The sequence below is a fragment of the Neofelis nebulosa genome, chromosome 15, assembly GCF_028018385.1.
Source record: "Neofelis nebulosa isolate mNeoNeb1 chromosome 15, mNeoNeb1.pri, whole genome shotgun sequence".
In the NCBI taxonomy this organism is placed as follows: domain Eukaryota; kingdom Metazoa; phylum Chordata; class Mammalia; order Carnivora; family Felidae; genus Neofelis; species Neofelis nebulosa.
In genome coordinates, this window is record NC_080796.1 from 21,198,603 (window position 1) to 21,217,184 (window position 18,582).

Genomic DNA, 18,582 nt, shown 5'->3' on the forward strand with positions numbered 1-18,582 from the left:
AGCCGAGACTAATCTGCTACTCCCGTACTGTTTCTAATCAAATCGAATTTCACAGTACTTTATACCAGATCCCGATTTCTAGCCCCAGTCTACATCGTCAGTGAACCTCAGGAACAAGAGCCCTGGGCAGGCAGAGAGGAAACAAAGCCTTAGCAAACTCCCCGGGGCGTCAATGAGACTTAAGGATCCTCAAGACAGTAATGGGGAAGTCACTGATGTGGGTTTTCTCTCTCAAAACAGTTGCTAACAAAGTATATTTTTGAAGCTTCATATGACACTTGAAAAACCAGGCGTTCTGGCTCTTCGGGTCTGTATCTTCTCCCAGCTCCTATCTCTGCTGCGGGTGCGTTTCAGAAGACATCGAGAGCAAGTCAGAGCCAAGGAGACAGCTCCTTCTGCCTGCCCCCTTTTTCTCTTTTAAAGACAAAAATACTCTCAGCTTGCATACACAAAAGCCGCCCGGGGCCTGAAGATCTGTTTATTTTGCAATTTACAAAGAGTGGGAGGCCCACAGTGTTCTCAGTGAGCAGAGTCCAAATGTTACTTGGGCTCCGCACAAGGCCACAGGGCCGGCCCGGAGTGGGGACCTGGGAGCCCGCAGAGCTTGGGAAAGCAGAGGCAGCCACCGAGCCAGCTTTTTACGGGGACCCGAGGGACCACAGTTTCCGTCGACCTCGGCATTGGCAAAATCAATCCGTTCCATTGTCCCGGCAACATATGGTCAAGGGATTGTAGAGCGAGTCTGTGTAGGGCACAGGACCTCAGGCTGATCCTGGGTGTCATTTGAACCCAGGTGCCAATTGGTGCCACATGGTGGCAGGAAAAACCACTTGCCCGTGTGAGCCCCTTCCCCGGGCACTTTTGCCCCTGTGTCACCTGATGGGAGTGAGGGGCACCACGGTGGTCCCAGGCCCCTGGTGCTGAGCAGATGCCGGGCATTTGGGAAACAGATGCTTCCTAACTACCTCATCTCTGGGGGATCCCTCGTCAATCACAGTGATGTATCTGGGAAGGAAATGGTATTTTGGTTTGGTTGGTGATTGCTGTGGTCTCCCAAGGTAAACAAACCACCATTAATCACACCTGTGAGCTGGCAAAGAAAAAAAAACACCGGCCAGAAGCATGAGCCTGGTGGAAGCTAGCTGCTCCTACAGGTGTTCAGTGGTTTCTGCTCCGCCTCTGCCCCGCTGCTCAGCTGTCCAGAGCCCTCCCTGTGGTCACAGCAGGGTGCCCCCTCAGGCCCAACTGTCCACAGGACCTTGATCAAACTCTGGCTCTCATCTACGCTCTGCTCACTTTACCCAAAATCAAACTTACTTTTTTTTTTTTTAATTTTTTTTTAACGTTTTATTTATTTTTGAGACAGGGGGAGACAGAGCATGAACAGGGGAGGGTCAGAGAGAGGGAGACACAGAATAGGAAGCAGGCTCCAGGCTCTGAGCCATCAGCCCAGAGCCCGACGCGGGGCTCGAACCCACGGACCACGAGATCGTGACCTGAGCCGAAGTCGGCCGCTTAACCGACTGAGCCACCCAGGCGCCCCAAAATCAAACTTTCTAGAACACTACAAATGTCACCGCCCCACCGTCGGAAGTTGACCCAGTTCTCAGGAGGTTCGTGTCATTACCCCTAAAAGGCTCTTGCTAAAATGTGCCATTACCTGGAGAATTTGCACATTAATTCCATTAGCAAGCAATACTAACATGTTCACGATGACATGAGGAAGCCTGTACACTAAAACCGCACCCCCTTCAAGGTAAACAGGAGCCCCCACCCCCAACACATGCATTCTCCACACCATCTGTCTTGAACCCACGAGGACTCTCATTATGGGTCCTTTACCCAGCCTACGTCAGTCTTCCAAGATGGCCAGGTCACCCCCCTCCCCAGCACTCTCAACACAGTTCCGTACACACCCATCCTGTGCTGCCCTCCCGCCCTCCTCAACTTCGGAAACCCTTACACCGTGCCCTCTGTAATCTGCTTGCCACGGTCAGCAAAATCCCCTGTATCTTCAACCTGTTGTGTGGATGTGCCTTCCATCTTCTTGCTCCAACACAACCAGAATCTCTTCTCAGGGCACGGCTCCCCCTGCAGCCCTCTCGTCTCCCACAGCCCCTCACACTGCTGAACCCGAGTGGGGTAGGCACTCCTGTTGTCCACTTTTTCTTTCACCATCTTCCTCCCTCCTCCCTAAAACCCTCAGCTTTGAACCTCATGGCATCAGACTATCGCACATACTACCCTTCACTGTTCCTCTGACCCACCAGCCCCTAGTTCGCTTTCCCCGATTCCCTGACGATTTTAACTCCTGTTGCCCTGCCACTGTCTCCAGTACTCTTCCTGTCTTCATTCTTGGGGATTTCACATGTGTGTAAATTATCCTTGCAACATCCCACCCCATCCGTCCCGCCTTTTCTCTTGGTCTTAATTTCTCCATTGATATTGTCCTTCACTCTACCTCAGCTACTCACTCCCAAAGTTAAAACCTTGTCTTTATTCTCTGATCTTCACTTCCTATCCTTCTAGCTGCTTGAACCTCCAATTCATCGACCTTCCCCGTCCCTCCTCTCCCTGTCCTTCGCCCCTGTTAAGGTTCACTCTCCTTCTTACCCAACTAAAATGCCACGGTCAATCGTTATAATCATGCCCATGCACATATACTTTTCTCCCTTGTCCTTCTCTCAATTTGATAAAACCACCACCCCAGAGACATTCAACTCTCCATCCACTCTGGTTTGCACATGGTCTGGAAAACACACACAACACCCTAACTGGTTTCACTTTATTTATTTTTTTTTTTCAACATTTTTTATTTTTATTTTTGGGACAGAGAGAGACAGAGCATGAGCGGGGGAGGGGCAGAGAGAGAGGGAGACACAGAATCGGAAACAGGCTCCAGGCTCCGAGCCATCAGCCCAGAGCCTGACGCGGGGCTCGAACTCACGGACCGCGAGATCGTGACCTGGCTGAAGTCGGACGCCTAACCGACTGCGCCACCCAGGCGCCCCTGGTTTCACTTTAAAGTCATGATCTCCATGCTCAAGTGAGCCTTTAATCCTGCTGAGCATTGACACTAGCCATCCCTAGTTCATTCACTGCCCCGAAGTACTAAACTATTTCCTACCTTCTCTCTCCTCACTCCCCCATCATTTCATCCCTCCTTCTCACTCTCAGCTGATTCTGTCTCCTACTTCTTAGGAAAATTGAAGCACTCAGAAAAGAACTTCTGGAAATCCCCATCACCTCCTCTACCCACTTAGCAGCCACCCTTCCACAAGCGTCTGTATCTTATGTACTCTGCTGCCCACCTGTTACCATAGTAACTATCTTGTCCTCTGTCTGAAGCCAGCCCGCAACTGGTGCACTAGACCCCTTCTCCTCTCAAATGCTCACTCGTAATCCTACTTTTCCCACATCAACTACTACTTCCTGTTGTTTCACTGCCATCAGCATACAAACATGGTATCATTTCCCCAGTCTTAGGAAACAAAGTTTCTTGTCCTCACCTCTTGCTTTCAATTTCTGTCTGGGTTCCTGGCTCCCCTTTGAAGCAAAACTTCCAGAAAGTTGCCTATACTTGCCTCTGCAACTCTCCTTCTCCTTTCTCACTTAACCCCACCTGAAATCGGTTCTCATGCCCCCCACTCCACCAAAAACTGTTCAAGGATACCAATGGCTGCTTCCTCGCTGAATCCAACTGTAAATTCTCAGCCCTTAGTTTACTTGATTTACCAGATTTTCTTTCTTTTTTTATTTATTTATTTTGAGAGAAAGAACACAAGAGGAAGAGGAGCTGAGAGAGAGGGAGAGAGAGAACCCACAAATGCGAACGCAGGGCTCAATCTCACGAACTGTGGTATCGTGACCTGAGTTGAAATCAAGAGTCAGACGCTTAACCAACTGAAGCACCCAGGCTCCCCTGATTTACCAGATTTTCATCTGATCACAGTTGACCACCTCCCCCCAACCCCGAGTCCTCTGCACTTGGTTCCCAGAACTCCCAACTCTTGATTTTCCTCCTGCCTCAATGGCTGTGCCTTCCAAATCTTTTTGCTTCTTCTTCTCTCCAACCTTTTAATTTGGAGTTCTCCGTCCTCTTGGTTTATATCAACTTCTTGGATGATCTCATCCAGTCTCATACCATTTGAATACCAGTGATTACCAAATTTACATTCCCATCCCATACATTGCTCCTAAAATCCTAACTCCCCTCTCTGACCCTCTGCTCAACATTTCAGCCCGGATATACACAAAGCATTTCATAGCCTATATGCCTCAAACTGATTTTCTTCCCCCAAATCTCCACCTATATCCCCTTTGCACCCAACTCAATTGATGGCATCTCTACCTTTCAATTTGCTCAGGCCAAAACCCTGAAGAGTCATTTGTGATTCTTCTCTTGTTTTCATATCCCACGTCTGATATGTCAAGAAGCCCTTGACTAAACTTTCAAATTATATCCAGAATGTGACTATTTTCCACCACTTCTGCTATCACTCTGTTCTGAACACCATCATTCCCTGCTTGGATTATCACAAGAGCTTCTGAATGCTTTTTTTTTTCTTTCTTTCTTTTTTTTTTTTTTTTTTTTTTTTTTCCCTGAATGCTTTTTTTTGCTCTGGTCTTGCCCCACAGCAACTACAATGAGCCTTTCAAAGGGTATGTCAAATCATGCCCCTCTTTTTCTCCAAACCCCTCTAATGGCTCCCATCTCAGAGTAAAAGCCAGAGTCCTTCTAATAGCCTGTAATGTCACACATGATCCAGCTCCCACATGACCTCTTTGGCCTCATCTTCTGTTATCCTTGGTCACTTCAGCCACTTCTTGCGACACCCCAAACATGCCAGGCAGTTTGGGGTCTTCTGCTTGGACTTTTACAGCAGCTCTTGCCTCTGCCTAGAATGGTTTCCCCCTGGGAAATCTGGATTATTCATTTACCTCCTTCAAGTCTTTGGTCAAATGCTCCTTTTTCCATGAGACCTACCCTGACCCCCTTATTTAATATCATTGCTACTTTTTTTCTTTTTTCCCATAGCGTTTACTTCCACTTATGTTGTCTGTCTCCTCCTGCTAGAAGGTAAGCTCTACTAGGTCAAAGAACTTTGTCCACTTTGTTCATAGACATATTTCAAATATATGGAACACTATGTCCTATAGTTAGTGCTCAATGAGTATTTGCTGAATGAATTCCTGAGGCCAAACATCATAAAATGTGAATGGTAGAGACTAGAGATCAGCCTGGGTGGACAATAAATATTTTGCTAGATGTTGGGGGTAGGAATAAGGGATAAAAGAGATAATGAGGGATATGAGAAAGCATTAAAAGCAACTGCTTACCAGTTAGCCTTTGGCCCTGGATCCAGTTCGGCTGGCAGAAAAGCAAACCATCAGCCCAAACTGGCAATACAGCATGAGGCAAGTTCCTGACTCACTATGAGTCTCAGTCACCTCAACTGTAAAATGAAAATAATACCTGAATTACCGGATTGTTATAAGAAGTAAATAAGATAGTGTATATAAAGTGCCTAACACAGTGCCTGGTACACACTGGGTGCTTGAAAATGTAACAATTATAATTTATCAAATCCCAATGTGCTATTTGTGTCCTGAATTTATGGGGACTTCAAACGGTGTGGTTATTTCTCAAACCACAACTCATCAAGAATTCCAAGACTTTGTTGAATTTCATCACAAAAAGGAGTATCGATAACTTCCACAGGACGGCACTGTGTTCCAGCCCTGTTTCCCTGCGTTCGATGGGTTTGAAATATTGTAAAATTGTGTGACTGATGCCCTCTGCTGGCTTTTGTTTTTCTTGACCTTGGGCCTTTGGCTTAGAAGATGTTTAATGGCTCCATGCTTCCTTGAAAATGCTCAGCATGGATTCTTATATCCACAATTTAAGCCAGCTGCCCAAAGCCTCACTCAAAAGTTTATAGTACCGACACAGCATGCAGGCATCCCACTGACACCAATCTGGCCACCACACAGAACCAATGTGCTGCTGTCCTCAGATCCCTGCACAGCCTTCTAGCTGCCTGCCAATCACCCAGAAGCCACATCAGGCCACAAAACAAAGCACACCTGCTGCTCTACAGCTCTACCTCTCCCTGATCCCTTCCATTCCCAACTACAATCCCTGGCACCATTTTGGAAGGACAGGCAAAGCTGCCTCCCCATTCCTCCTTCTTTGCCCTCACTTACCACCACCACCCACTGTCCAGCATATCTACTGAAAGGAAGATTGACAGGAAGCAGAGCCGGGAGGAAGGGGTGCAGGGTGAGGAGGGCTGACAGTTTCCTACACAAACGAGATTTTGTTTGGGATTTTAATTCCAATGCTACTGTAATGCCTTTTCCTTCCATTTCCCCCTTCCCTTCCCACACACACATCATAGTATTCTCTAAAAGTCTAAATCATTAACATTCTGCTTGCACACTTTCAGTGTTGTTTAAATTTCAGAGACTGACCACATCACGTTACTTAAGTGATGAGTAACTTTCCCAACAACTGTCACACAGGTCATACCAATCATTATCTAGGCCTGCCTCCCTATGCCGCCAGCAGTAACTCAAAGCAGCATGCCATAAGTAAGCCTCATCATCCCGCAGTGAGCTCTTAGTACCACTTAAAAGCTTGGAGTTTCTTAACATTTTCTTACAAAATATTTATGGCTTTTTTATTTGCATTTTACCCCAAAACTTTTTGGAATCCATTTACATTCTTGGTCTGTGAAACTTCTTGGAGTTACTGCAGAAAGTGTATAAAATTGTATTTTCATTTGTCTTAAACTTGCCTTGCTCAAATTTCAAAGGGTGTCTTTTGTAACTCATGACTTGGTAAACAAATCAAGATTCACTTCGACCCTTTATAGTTTTATAGGTGATGATGTATCTCTGTTGAGCCTTCCTTCCGGGCTGTGGTGTTCTATTTTCTAATCTGTTTTCATAGGGCCAGTCTTTCCCTTTGGTTCTTACCATTTTGATTTTTTAATTATCTTTCTGTGATCCATTTCTAATTCCACTATATTCCTGGTTATGAGGCAACCAATTCTGTACAAAGAATTCCAAGTGCAAAAGCACTAGATTCTGTTTAGATCTCAATACCCTTCCAGATTATGCCCGGAATTTAGAACCAACGTCCTCCAGATACTACAATTAGAACACTTAGCCTGAGTGTACCATCTCAGGCACCTCAAACTTTATGTGTCCCATTCTTATTTTCTTATCTACTTCACCTCCAAACCTGTTCTCACTTCTGTCTTTTCATGGTACACAAATCCACTCAAGGCAGAAGCCGGTCATCCTCCAGTCCCTTCCATTTCCCAACATGAGTCTACCAAGTTCTCTGACAGCCTCTCTAATCAGGCCTCTCATCTCCACACCCATCGGCCTCACACCCTTAGTCCAGACGTTCACTCTTCACTATTGCCACAGAGCTCCCCAGGCTCAGCCCGAAAACTGGTGCCAGAATTGTATTTATATATATACATATACATGCACATACATAGTGCGTGTGGTGGAAATCTTGTCTCCCTTTTCAAAACCTCAATTTACACTGACACTGACTACAGGATACGAGAATTCAAAGTACTCAGCACTCTCAGACCCCATACCCTCTCCCTGCAGCCCATCTATCCTGTGCTTCTGTCCACTGCCAGGATAAATCAGGTCCCCGTGCACTTTGGACATACTGTTCACTCTGGTTGGAATACCCTTCTCACCATCTTTCCACCTGAATTGAGTTGGCAGCCCCACTCTACATCATCCAACCCTCAACTCTCTGTCCCCCTCCCATTTCCACACCAAGCTTCTACAACCACCAAACCAAATATGGTCAGGTCTTGGGGGGCTCCAAATACTATACACAGTGTGACAGAGAAGAGCTGAAAAATGACAGCACAGGCACATTAATTCGTCCCACTGAAACTGTTTTTGCAAGTGGCTCAAATTTGGGGAACTTTCTGCTCATTGACACAGATGTTGCTGCTTGCGTGAGTTCCCTAAAGCTGATAATCACATACCTATTCAAATAGGGCAAATGTATTAAAACATTAAAAAAAAAAAAAGCACAATCATATACAATTCTTTACTACCTCCAACCACTGTTGCTCTGTTCCTGATGTGAACTATACAGTAACTATGAGCCAGTTCTGCCCACTCACGAGGGGTGAAATGGCCACACCCAATGCAGGATCGATGCTTTGAGCTCCACAAGTCAGTTTCCAAGATCCTTCTCTCCCCTCTGGCCAGTGTCCTTGGGACTAGGAAAGCAATCTAATTGGCCCTAAGGAAAACTACCCATCCTAATGAAACACTATTCTTATCAGTCCAAAGAGCTGAAGACACTAGTTCACAGTCCTGTTCAAGACATTTTTTGAGAAATCTATGTTCAGAGAAATACAAGCATTACTTAGTTTCTGACTTGAAATTAATTTCTAGTGAGAAGGGATGGTGCAGGGACTTGCCCCAAATGAGTTATGTCATGAGTTACCAGATATTCTGGGAGGCACCCGATGCATCTTATACTTCATCTCTGTCCCTCTTCAAGTCGTCCTAGAGATCAACCTGATACAGCAGTAACGGCGAACATTACCGTCCCTCTGCTACGCGCCCAGAGTTCCTCAAAACACTCATACATCTCATCTAATTATCACAATTCTAGAGGTAAATACTTCCATTCCCACTTTACAGATGGAAAAACTGAAACACAGAGCAGTTGGATAACCCAAGATCCAAGCATTTGCTCCTTCCTTAGATAAACTGGATTGCTCCCAATGACCTGTGGTTAAAGCCCAAATTCCTGAACATTCACACCCCTACTTGTTACTCAAACCTTCCTTTCCAACTTTCCCTCAAACCCCCAGAACCCTGATCTCCCATGAAACACCTTCCCACTTTTGTGCTTGTCCTAAAAAACAGACGTGGCCCAAAGGCAGCCACATGCTGCATGCAAGTGTGGCTTTTGTCCAGATTTAAATTTGGCAGAATTTACAAGTCAGATTTCACATTAAAAATCACAATTACAGCTACTGAGACTTCATTTAGAAATCATTAGAGGTCATCAGAAATCTGCAGCTCTGCAGCCAGGCCTACATTCTGATTAGAAACACTCAGCTGGAGCAGAGTAGTGATCGCCCTCCCTGGTCGGGGCCAAGCTCCATCCAGTTTTCAGCTGCCATTAGCCACACAAAGTATGACTCGTGTGACTTGTATGCCTTGCTCATATTACTGACCTGATTCCTAAAGGCCTTTGCCACCTTGCCCTAAAACCATCTTTTACTTACTGAAATCTCACCTAACCACCAAGACCAAGCTCAAATGCCATCTCCTCTAATAAATATTTCCTAGTTTCTCCAATTCAGTTTGGCCTCCAGCCTCTGAATTCCCTCAGCATTCTGATTATGTATTGCGACACATCACATCCGGGTCCCAGGCAGTGTGCACGTGCCTCACTAAGAACTATGTAGAAACTCTGAGGTAAGGTTAAATAACCAATTCTGTGATCTTAGGCGACAAAATGTCACAGCATCTAGGATTCTAGGATTTGAGCTCCAGATAACCAAAGGAGAGAAGTGACTTGAACACACACATACTTTCATTCTCTTCATGCCCCTTCTGTCAGCCTTCTGCTTACAGAAAAATCATGGGACAACTTAATGGATGTGTTGTTATTTTTTTAATAGAAACCACATCACTTCCTTTGTTACAGCAATAATGAGGCAGTAATTCAAGAGGGTCCCAGAAAGCTTTTTCATCCACAGAGTAACAGAAAGAAAAACACCTTCACCACTCACGCCCTTGGTTAGCTTTTTCTTTTGATCTCTGTTCCCCTACCCACAATAGTATGTTGCTTCTAGAATGGGATTCTGCCTTCAAATCTTGTATGAGCAGGGAGATTTGTCTATCAGCTTCCCTTAAGAACCGAATGGAAGTCCCTAACTCAGCTGAGAAACCTGGACAAGTCTTCTTTGATTTCAGCCTCATCCCAAGGCCCATGAATGTTTTCTTTAAAAAGCTGCAGGCGAATGAGGTAGAAAGGGCAGAGACAAGAGATGGAAAACAGCAGAAGGGCAAAGAGGATGGCTCCCACAGCACTAATGGACAGCAGGCCTCCCAAGGCTGAAAATGCAAAAAGCAGCGTGACACCCACATAGCTACGGGGAGTACATGCCTTCAGTTTCTTCTGCAACATGGGCCACAGGGCAAAAATCTGGATGGCAAAAGTCACCATGATGAAGGCATGCAGGGAACGGGGCAGGCGCGAGGCAAGGCAGACAGAAGCAAAGATGGCCATGTTCAAGGACAGCGTGCTGGATACAATGGCAGCATTGGCGCCATAGTCGAAGAAAATGAGGTGGCCCAAAAGCATGAAGACTGACATGGCATAGATGGTGTCAGTGCTGACAGACTCCGTCAGGGTCTTCAGCACTGGGGAAAAACCGTAGGTGAAAGTAATGAAAACCAGGGCGCTCTTCAAGTCAGCCCACCGGGTCCGCCCACTCTTCTTCCGTCCTTCACCTCCGTCAATGAGATCGAACAAAACATAGCCAATCAGTGAAGAGGCCAGGCCGGTCCCAAAGAGCCACTGGGGGGCCAGAAGGCCCTCATCCATATACCACCAGATGACCACAAACACACAGACGCTGCACAGCTGCTGTATCACCACGCTCGACTCGAACACCACGGCCCAGTACTGGTACTTCCGGGCATGGATGTTTTTCCGGAGCTCTTCCAGGAAACGCCGGTCCACGTAGTTATCGGGAAACGGCTGTCGCTCGTACAGGACCTTCTGCCACTTGGCCTCCTCAGTGTCAGCTACAGGCTGGGTCCCCATGATCCTCTCCCTCAAGCTCAGGCCAGCTCAGTCTCCCTCGCAGAAGTCCACGTGGTTCTCGTTCCTTACAAAGTTCTGAAATAAGACCTCTCTGGAAATCCCATGCCGGGTGGTGGCTGACACTGCACCGACCTGCCTCGCTTGCAAAGGCGGCAACCCAGGCTAGGCCAAGTTCCTGGAAAAAGACACACCATGAACCTCGGAAAGCTGTGAACCGTCCGGGAAGAATAGGGTTAAAGTCAAAGCAACCCAGTTTATTAGAAGTCTGAGCAACATGTGTGCGGTGGCCATTTAATAACCGTGGACATTCAACCTCTGTTTCAGATTTTAAGTTATAATCCCACGGATGATAACAGACATCTGGTAGCTAGTACGTACTGAGTGCCTACTCCGCGTCAAGTGCCTTCTGGAGCTTCTTTCATTTAATCCCCGCATGCTTTCAAGTTAGCATTAGCTCCACTTTAGTTAGTAAACAAGAAAAAACCCGAGATTCGAAGTGCTTAAAGTAACTTTAGCCCAAGTTAACAGTGATAAACACTGGAGCCAGATTCAAACCAATGTCTGACCCCAAAGCCTGGGCCTCACATCACGTCTCCCTCTAAACCAGTTAGCTCAGGGGTTCACATATCCCTGAGGCTTCACCCAAAGCCCTCCCTGTCGCTGTATGCTTGTAGCTGCACTTAGTGCAAATTTCTAGGGATAGGATCCAGAGCTTTTATTTACGGAGTTCTCAAAGGCATGTGTAGAACGAAAGAGTGAAAGAAAGAACGAAAGAAAGAAAGAAAGAAAAAGAAAGAAGGAAGGAAGGAAGAAGGAAGGAAGGAAGGAAGGAAAGAAAGAGAGGAAGGAAGGAAGGAAGGAAGGAAGGAAGGAAGGAAGGAAGGAAAGAAAGAAAGAAAGAAAGAAAGAAAGAAAGAAAGAAAGAAAGAAAGAAAGGAAAAGAAAAGAAAAGAAAAGAAAAAAGAAAAGAAAGAAGGTACCAGTCTAACGACAACTGCACAAAACAAAACGGTATGGGCTCCAAGGTTCATTCAACCAAAACCAAGGACTCAAAGATTCTTAATCCATTAACTGAGCGTAACATCCTTTAAAAAGTTATCACTCCACTTATAACGGAAAAACTCTTGGGAGGTTCGAACACAGCGACCCCTTTTTCACAATGAAAATTTAAGAGAAATACCAGGGTCATGCTGCAAATCTGCGAAGAAAATTCTTATTGCCGACCTTATTTCTTCCACAGAGCCCGCGCTAGGTTTTGCTTCACAAGCGAGACGAGACACCCTGGGAGCCCCTCTCACTGCAGCAAGGACCCCGGCCCAAGGAGCTCACGGCTTCGCCCCGGCTGGAGGATCCGCGGCGCCGGAAAGGGCAACGCCCCTCCGTGGGGCCGGGGGTCGGGCAGGTGTCCCCGGGGGCGCCCCACTCCCCCTCCGGGGCCTCCCGCGCCCGCCGCCGGTGAGGATGGCGGAGGAGAAAGAGGCCCGCAAACACGGACTCCCGCTCGGAACCCACCTGCCCGCAATTCCCAGGGCTGCGCGGCCGGGAAGGGCGGCCGCCCGCCTCCCTCCCCATCCGGGGCGCCGGGGGTCGCGACGGCGGCCGAGCGCTTCCGGGTCCGCCACGGCCTCCGCGGCAAGAGCGCCCTTCCCCGGCTAGAGAGACTGCGAGGTCGCTGCTGCCCCCTCCTGGCTGCTCAGAGGACCTCCCGGCTCCCCTCTGAGGACGCACCGCTCAGAGTCCAGGAAAAAGCCAGTCCCCAACAGAAAGACAGGATTTGGCGTCCGAACAACACCAGGGGTAGAGGCTGGGCTGGTAACGAGAGATTATAAAGCCTACTTTTACTGAGCTCCGGTTACTAAGGCCCTCAACTAGGGACTTCCCATGCATCCGTGAATTCATTGGACACATACAGGTACTGTATTAGGAGCTCCTGATACAACAGTGAATGAAGACGACAAAAATCCCTGCTCTCCTGGAGCTTTGTGTCTTGTGCATTGACCTGTAAAGTGATGATAGATCTCCTCACAGAGGACAAAATTGAGGCTCAGAGAGGTTGTGATGCGTCCAAAGCCACACAGCTGAAAAACGGGTTCGTCAAGATTAACATCCAGTTGTCTGTAGCTTCCAAGTGTGGTTCTCTCCTCTTTGCTGCCTAGAAGGAATTGGGGTGGAGGACACTGTGGCTGAAAACAGCCGGGACTGAACAGGAGGTTGCTGATATTCAGCTGACTTCGTAGAACTCTCAGAGGATGCATAAACAGATGGAAGTAATAAAACAGCAAAGGGATAGAGATAGTAGAATACAAGATATAGGGGGCACCAAAGTCAGAAAACCCGAATCCACTTACTAGCTGTGTGACTTGGCAAATCATAATGCCTGAGCTCTGATTTTCTTCGTCTGTAAAGTGGAGATAACACTATTTACTCTTGGAGACTTTACGGGAGACTCAAAAGACTCAAATATAAATCATAAAAAATGTTTTGGAAAGTGCTGGCATTTGTAGAGCTGCCATTAGCCGACTTTGGTCCTGGTTTTGATGGCAATGCTCGAACGCAATAAATTCTGCAAACCGATCTCTTTCCATTTCCCTCCAGGTTTCTGTGCCAAAATTTGACAAGATCCCTTGGCTTAGTGAGGCCAGCCGCAGCAACAAGCCACTGGTGCTCAGCCTTCCCAAAAGGTAACAGCCCAGCCCCTGAGGGCGAAGGTTTCAACAAAGTCCTCACGGAAGGTGATTGCTGGGGCAGTTCTCAGAGGGGCAAATCTGAGAAACCCAAGATGAGAGCTCTAAAACCAGAAATGGCCTGGGTTTCTCAGACAAAAGTGGGCACTGAGGATAGTCTTGGCAGGGGGACGAGCTCTTAATTAACCTCCCTCTCTGCAACCATCACGCAGCAACACGGAAGAATTTTGCCCGTGGGTAGCGTTCTCCACACACTTCCCTCCCCCTCGGCATCTTACATTTTCTCCTCAGCTTTCGTTTGGAATTTTCTAATTGTAACCACCAAAACTCTAGAACCATACATTCCTGTCTTTGTAGAGTAGCAGCTGCCTGTGTAGAACTTTGAGACACTCTACAATCTCACCAAGCCTGACACGTCCCAACAAACTGCTATGGAACATGTTTCTCTTTTTCGAAATAGGAGGTGCCTGTGTGTTAGCAGCATCTCAGTGCTGACACGCGGAATGAGTGGGCTTCCTCACTCCTCCTGCGTTTTTGGTCCCTGGGTGTGGTGATATACGCAGCTCTGGGGAGGGCAAGGGGGAGCGTGAGGTAATGTGGGGCTGAATAGTGAACGGGAGCAATCAGAGGGAGAGTAAGGAGAGAGCAGGTCAGGAGGCAACTTCGAAAGCACTTCGTAGGTGAAGAGGGCCGGCTCTCTGGCACGTGCGACAGTTGGCTAGGAAGGTTGGAGTCTCGAAAGGAGTTTTTCCTCCTGTTGGTAAGGGTCACATACCTTCCGGCCCAGAGATAAGCGACCGCCATGAGGGACATTCTCCCCACATCCCCTGTCCAATAACATGTACCTTTGCTTTATCTGCTGCCCTTTTTCAAAGCCACAGTCTCCGCAAAGAGACAGATGTGTGTGTTTTTAGAGCACCTATGAAGTGCTTGTTCCGATCTGCTATTTTTACTTTGTATCTAAACTCTAGCTCGTGTCTTGCTCATGTGAAATGGCCCGTGTTTGACATCTGATTAGGGTAGCAGTCCACCATTTCCATCCCACCCTCCTCCTTGTTCTCATTAGACCTGCCCCTGCAGCCAGAAGTAAAGCCTCCCTGGCGGGGCTCTCTCACCCCAGCTGTCTTAGTCCCTGACTGTACAGTTTGGGGTACCTACAGGGGTAGGGGACAGGAAGGGGGCTTGAAAAAGGCAGACCCAGAATACAGCTGTGTACCCCCCAGGGCCTGTTCCCTTTCACAGCCGGGTCCTGGAGTGTCAGAAGGGCCAGACTATTGGCAGTCATCTGGGAAGGGAAGGGTCAGTTTTCCCTCCGGCCAGCTAACCTCAAGCTAGTCACAGGGAAAAATGACCTAAGTGGTCAGCGAAGCTCTACTCATTTCTAAACTGGGAGTATTTGGGCAGCAATCTCAGCCCTTTGGAAGAGAAATGATGCTTCCCCACCTCCAAAGACGCTGACTGGACAACAGCGGTGTGGTCCCCTGAGCCTTCAGGAAGACAACAGGAATACAAAGTCTTTGAAAGGATGGTTGGCTTGAGTAGCAGCAAACAATTCTTCAAGATCAGCAACTCTTTCTCTGGCTAAAGCCCTGGGTTCCAAGCTGTTTATTTCCAGCAAAACCCTCTTCTAAGATCTCGGTAAGAAAGTTACACATGTGCTTTAAGTATTAACCTACTTTGGGACGAGCAGTTCTAACATGGAACAGCCTAAAAAAGAGGCAGAAACAGCTAGCAAAATGTACTCAGCGCACCCCCATCCGCAAACTCCTGAAACGCACCTGCAGGGCTGCAGAGGGTGAGGCCCGGCTCCCCGCACCAGTGCCTGACCTGAAACCAAACTCATCGTCAGTCTCGAGAGCCCTCAGGTCACACTGAGCCCCTACTTCTTTGAGATTGAGTGCTAAAGCAGTTCTAAGGTGTCTCTTGGTCAGCATTTGCGTGTCAAGCTCAAGCCGGGCTGTTCGCAAATCAAACAAAAGGCAGCAAAGGAGCTGGGTCAGACCCACCTCCCCTGCTCTCCCAGGGCCCAGGGAAATGGTGAGGAGAAATGAAAACATAAATGCCTCAGGGACCCCAAACTCCTTTCACGTGCCCGTGTTGTAAATGAACAATGAACAATGAAATCTTTCCTCATTAGAGAGGAGAGGTGTTCCTGGCATTCCGAGTTTCCATTTCTGGAATGCCAGGGGCATGCACAGCGCTGCATACACAGGCAGTTTATGATGTGCAGGCCCCCTGCTGGCCTTGGCCTCTTACACTGTAATAAAATGAACCACAACAGCCGCGAGGCAGGTCACACCTGTGAAGAGAACAGATACTATCCCTGCAGCTTCACGGCTTCACCCCCTGACTAGAAAGAAAGAATGTTCCAGAGCGGTTGAAGGAAGAATATGTTCCACGGGAAGAAATGAGTGGATTCAGCATCCAGGGACACAGACTCCAAGGAAGCAGTCCAGGCATGAAAAAACCCTGCACTTACTTCTCATGAATAACTTCTCCATAGGTCTTTTCAGGAAGGAGATCTGGGGGCATTTCACCCATTACACATCTGCTTTGATGAACAATTTTTTAAAGCATTTTGTTTCATTTCATAGAGAGAGCAAGTGTGAGTGAGGGAAAGGGGTAGAGGGAGAGAGAGAGAAAATCTTAAGCAGTCTTCATGCCCAGAGCAGAGCCGATGCAGGGCAGGATCCCAGAACCCATGACCTGAGCCTAAATCCACAATTGGACACTTGGGACGCCTGAGTGGCTCAGTCGGTTAAGCGTCCAACTTCGGCTTAGGTAATGATGGGTCTGTGGGTTGAAGCCTCACGTCAGGCTCTGTGCTGACAGCTCGGAGCCTGGAGCCTGCTTCAGATTCTGTGTCTCCCTCTCCCTCTGCCCCTCCACCACTTGCGCTCTGTCTCTCTCTCAAATATAAATAAACATTAAAAAAAATTTTTTAAAGAATTGGACACCCAACTGACTGAGCTACCCAGATGCCCTGAACAATTTTTTTCTGCCTTAATTTGTACACTGTCTCTGACAGTCCACAAGTGGCATTGGTTAGTTCAATACAAACGGGACAGAGAAGCCAGAGTGACTTAAAAGGGTAAAGCCATCTTTTAAAAGCTGCCAACTGGCCTGCACCCTTTAGGACTGGGATGGAAAACAACTTCTCAGGGAGTCCCTTGGTTTATCTCAGTTGGAAAGGAAAAAAGTGTCCTTTATTCTTCAAGTTTCTTCTGGCTGGTCTGAGACTCCAATTGACATAAGACATATTAACAAGAGAAAATCAAACTTAATTTTTTACATTCAGGAACCCACATGAGATTCCAAAGACAGTCACGCCAAATGAGGTATATATGTCATCCTGAACCAAGGAGAAGGAGGCAGGGGTTGGGGATTTCAAAGGGAAGGAAGACAATTCATAGGAAGAATGGAAAGAGTAAATGTTTAGTAAACAAATGTTTGAGGGGCCGTCCAGAAACCATGAGACACGGAGATGAATTTTAACAGACTTTGCCAAGTTCCTGCCTGTCTGCCTCCCTTAGTTCATATTATACTGTAGGTATCTATGGTGACTGTGCTCTTCCTGGAGCAGGGTCTCTATCTAAACTCTTTTAGGCGCTTAGGGGGAAAGTCAAAGTTTCTTCCTGAGTCTTTTGGGCCTTGACTGTTATCAGCTCAAAATAATCTACGGGCCAAAGTGGCACATTTTGGGCATGCTCATTTGGACCCCGGCATCTCTGAAACAACCAACAGCTTGACTCTTCAAACCAGAGACTATGATCTAACTAGCTCTTGTTTTGATTACTTCAGATCTCCTCACGCCTCTGCATTTCTGGTTTCATCTAAGAAGGATACGCATTTGCCTATTTTGTTTCAAGTTCCAGATGTCTTATCTAAGGTACTCAATTTTTTTTTAATTGAAAAGAAACCCTTAATGGCTCTAGGATGACATAGAATGTAAATGTAAAGGCATTTCCTGTGTCCTTAGCAGATCGTAAGCCTGGAATGTCATCACTGTCCCATAGATATTCCCCGAATGAAACAAATAAGCACCACCCACTCGCCCCACCTTAAGTGAACCAGCACTGAGAATAAAGGTTACAATTATCAAAAAGCGGCGGCGGGGGGGGGGGGGCGGGGGGGGCGGGGGGGCGGGGCAAATCCTATTGAGAAATATGCCCCAACGCCTTCAGGACTTCTCAGCTGGTGTCCAGAGCCAGTCCCAGTGTCTGGAGCCTCTGACACTGTCCCATCACCGCCCTGGATCCCTCATGTGTCCCACCTACAACAACCTACACCCGTGAATTCATATTGTCCTCATGTCCCCTCCACCTCACAGAAATCAACTATGACCGGCTGCCAGGCGACACTCCTATATGCCACCGCCCAGAGGGTTCCTATCTTAAAGATGCGGGTGAAGTCCGCGGCCCCCTGAGACCCAGGGAGAGAGCTCCCCTGGCGTCCCAACAGTTTCTCAGCTGAAAAGTACACGTACCCACGGGGCGGCTGCTAGCGTGCCAGGGCGGGATTCCTGAGCACTTGGCACAGTGCCCCACTCGTGGTGACGCCCACCGTGGTGACAGCTCCGCTCTGCGAGCCACCATTGGGTCGGCCCTCGTGTCAAGAGGTAGACAGCCGCTTACGGAGCCCTTCTTCTATGGTTGAGCGCAGATAGGGAGAGGAGTGAGTCAGATACGGCCTCCGCGAACGGTGCGTGGACCGCACAGGTGCACGGCCGCCAGCAGAGGCGGGCAAAGTCCCCGAGAGGCGAGGCTGTGGGAGGGAAAGGAGGGGTGAGCCGACAGCGCCAGGGAGTGGTTCCAGAGGAAGTGGCGTCTGCATGCGATCTGGAAGGTACTTCCACAGTGGAGGGAAGCGCCCGGGGAGCAAAGACGCGGGGCCTGAGCGTGCAGGAAGGGCTTATAAACGTCAAGGAATCAGGCCGCAGCGGCGGGCTTGCAGGGAAGGGAACCAAGCAGACGGGTGGGTCCAGCGGGAGGGCAGCGGGGCCCAGGGCGAGGAGCAGCGAGGAGACGTTGCAGGTTTTCGGCGCGGGACCGACAGGGA

At 48.1% G+C, this 18,582-nt stretch overlaps 2 protein-coding genes across 6 annotated transcripts in view; one reads left to right on the forward strand and one right to left on the reverse strand.

Moving 5' to 3' along the window:
* Window positions 1–18,582, forward strand: part of C15H1orf105 (chromosome 15 C1orf105 homolog) — a 39,152-nt gene that overhangs the window by 1,010 nt on the left and 19,560 nt on the right. For all 3 annotated transcript variants that reach the window (XR_009254565.1, XM_058702395.1, XM_058702394.1), the window contains exons 2-3: window positions 13,436–13,521; window positions 17,326–17,413. Coding sequence is in view for 2 of the 3 variants with exons in the window: in XM_058702395.1 (XP_058558378.1) it covers window positions 13,436–13,521; window positions 17,326–17,413 (174 nt within the window). In the remaining variant the exon portion in view is untranslated. The remainder of the gene's footprint in view (window positions 1–13,435; window positions 13,522–17,325; window positions 17,414–18,582) is intronic.
* Window positions 9,664–12,480, reverse strand: PIGC (phosphatidylinositol glycan anchor biosynthesis class C). Of its 3 annotated transcripts, none has more exons than XM_058702391.1 (2): window positions 12,353–12,480; window positions 9,664–11,015 (listed from the first exon to the last, which is right to left on the reverse strand). In XM_058702391.1, exon 2 carries the CDS (start codon window positions 10,838–10,840, stop codon window positions 9,947–9,949), a length of 894 nt encoding a protein of 297 aa, XP_058558374.1. In that variant the 5' UTR covers window positions 10,841–11,015; window positions 12,353–12,480; the 3' UTR covers window positions 9,664–9,946. The 3 variants fall into 3 exon arrangements, with proteins under 3 accessions (XP_058558374.1, XP_058558376.1, XP_058558375.1); XM_058702393.1 differs by lacking the exon at window positions 12,353–12,480 and adding an exon at window positions 12,065–12,313; XM_058702392.1 differs by lacking the exon at window positions 12,353–12,480 and adding an exon at window positions 12,021–12,313.

Bases quoted from the DNA above. Each gene is read 5' to 3' on its own strand.
- PIGC (XM_058702391.1), bottom strand. From the start codon at position 10,840: ATGGGGACCCAGCCTGTAGCTGACACTGAGGAGGCCAAGTGGCAGAAG.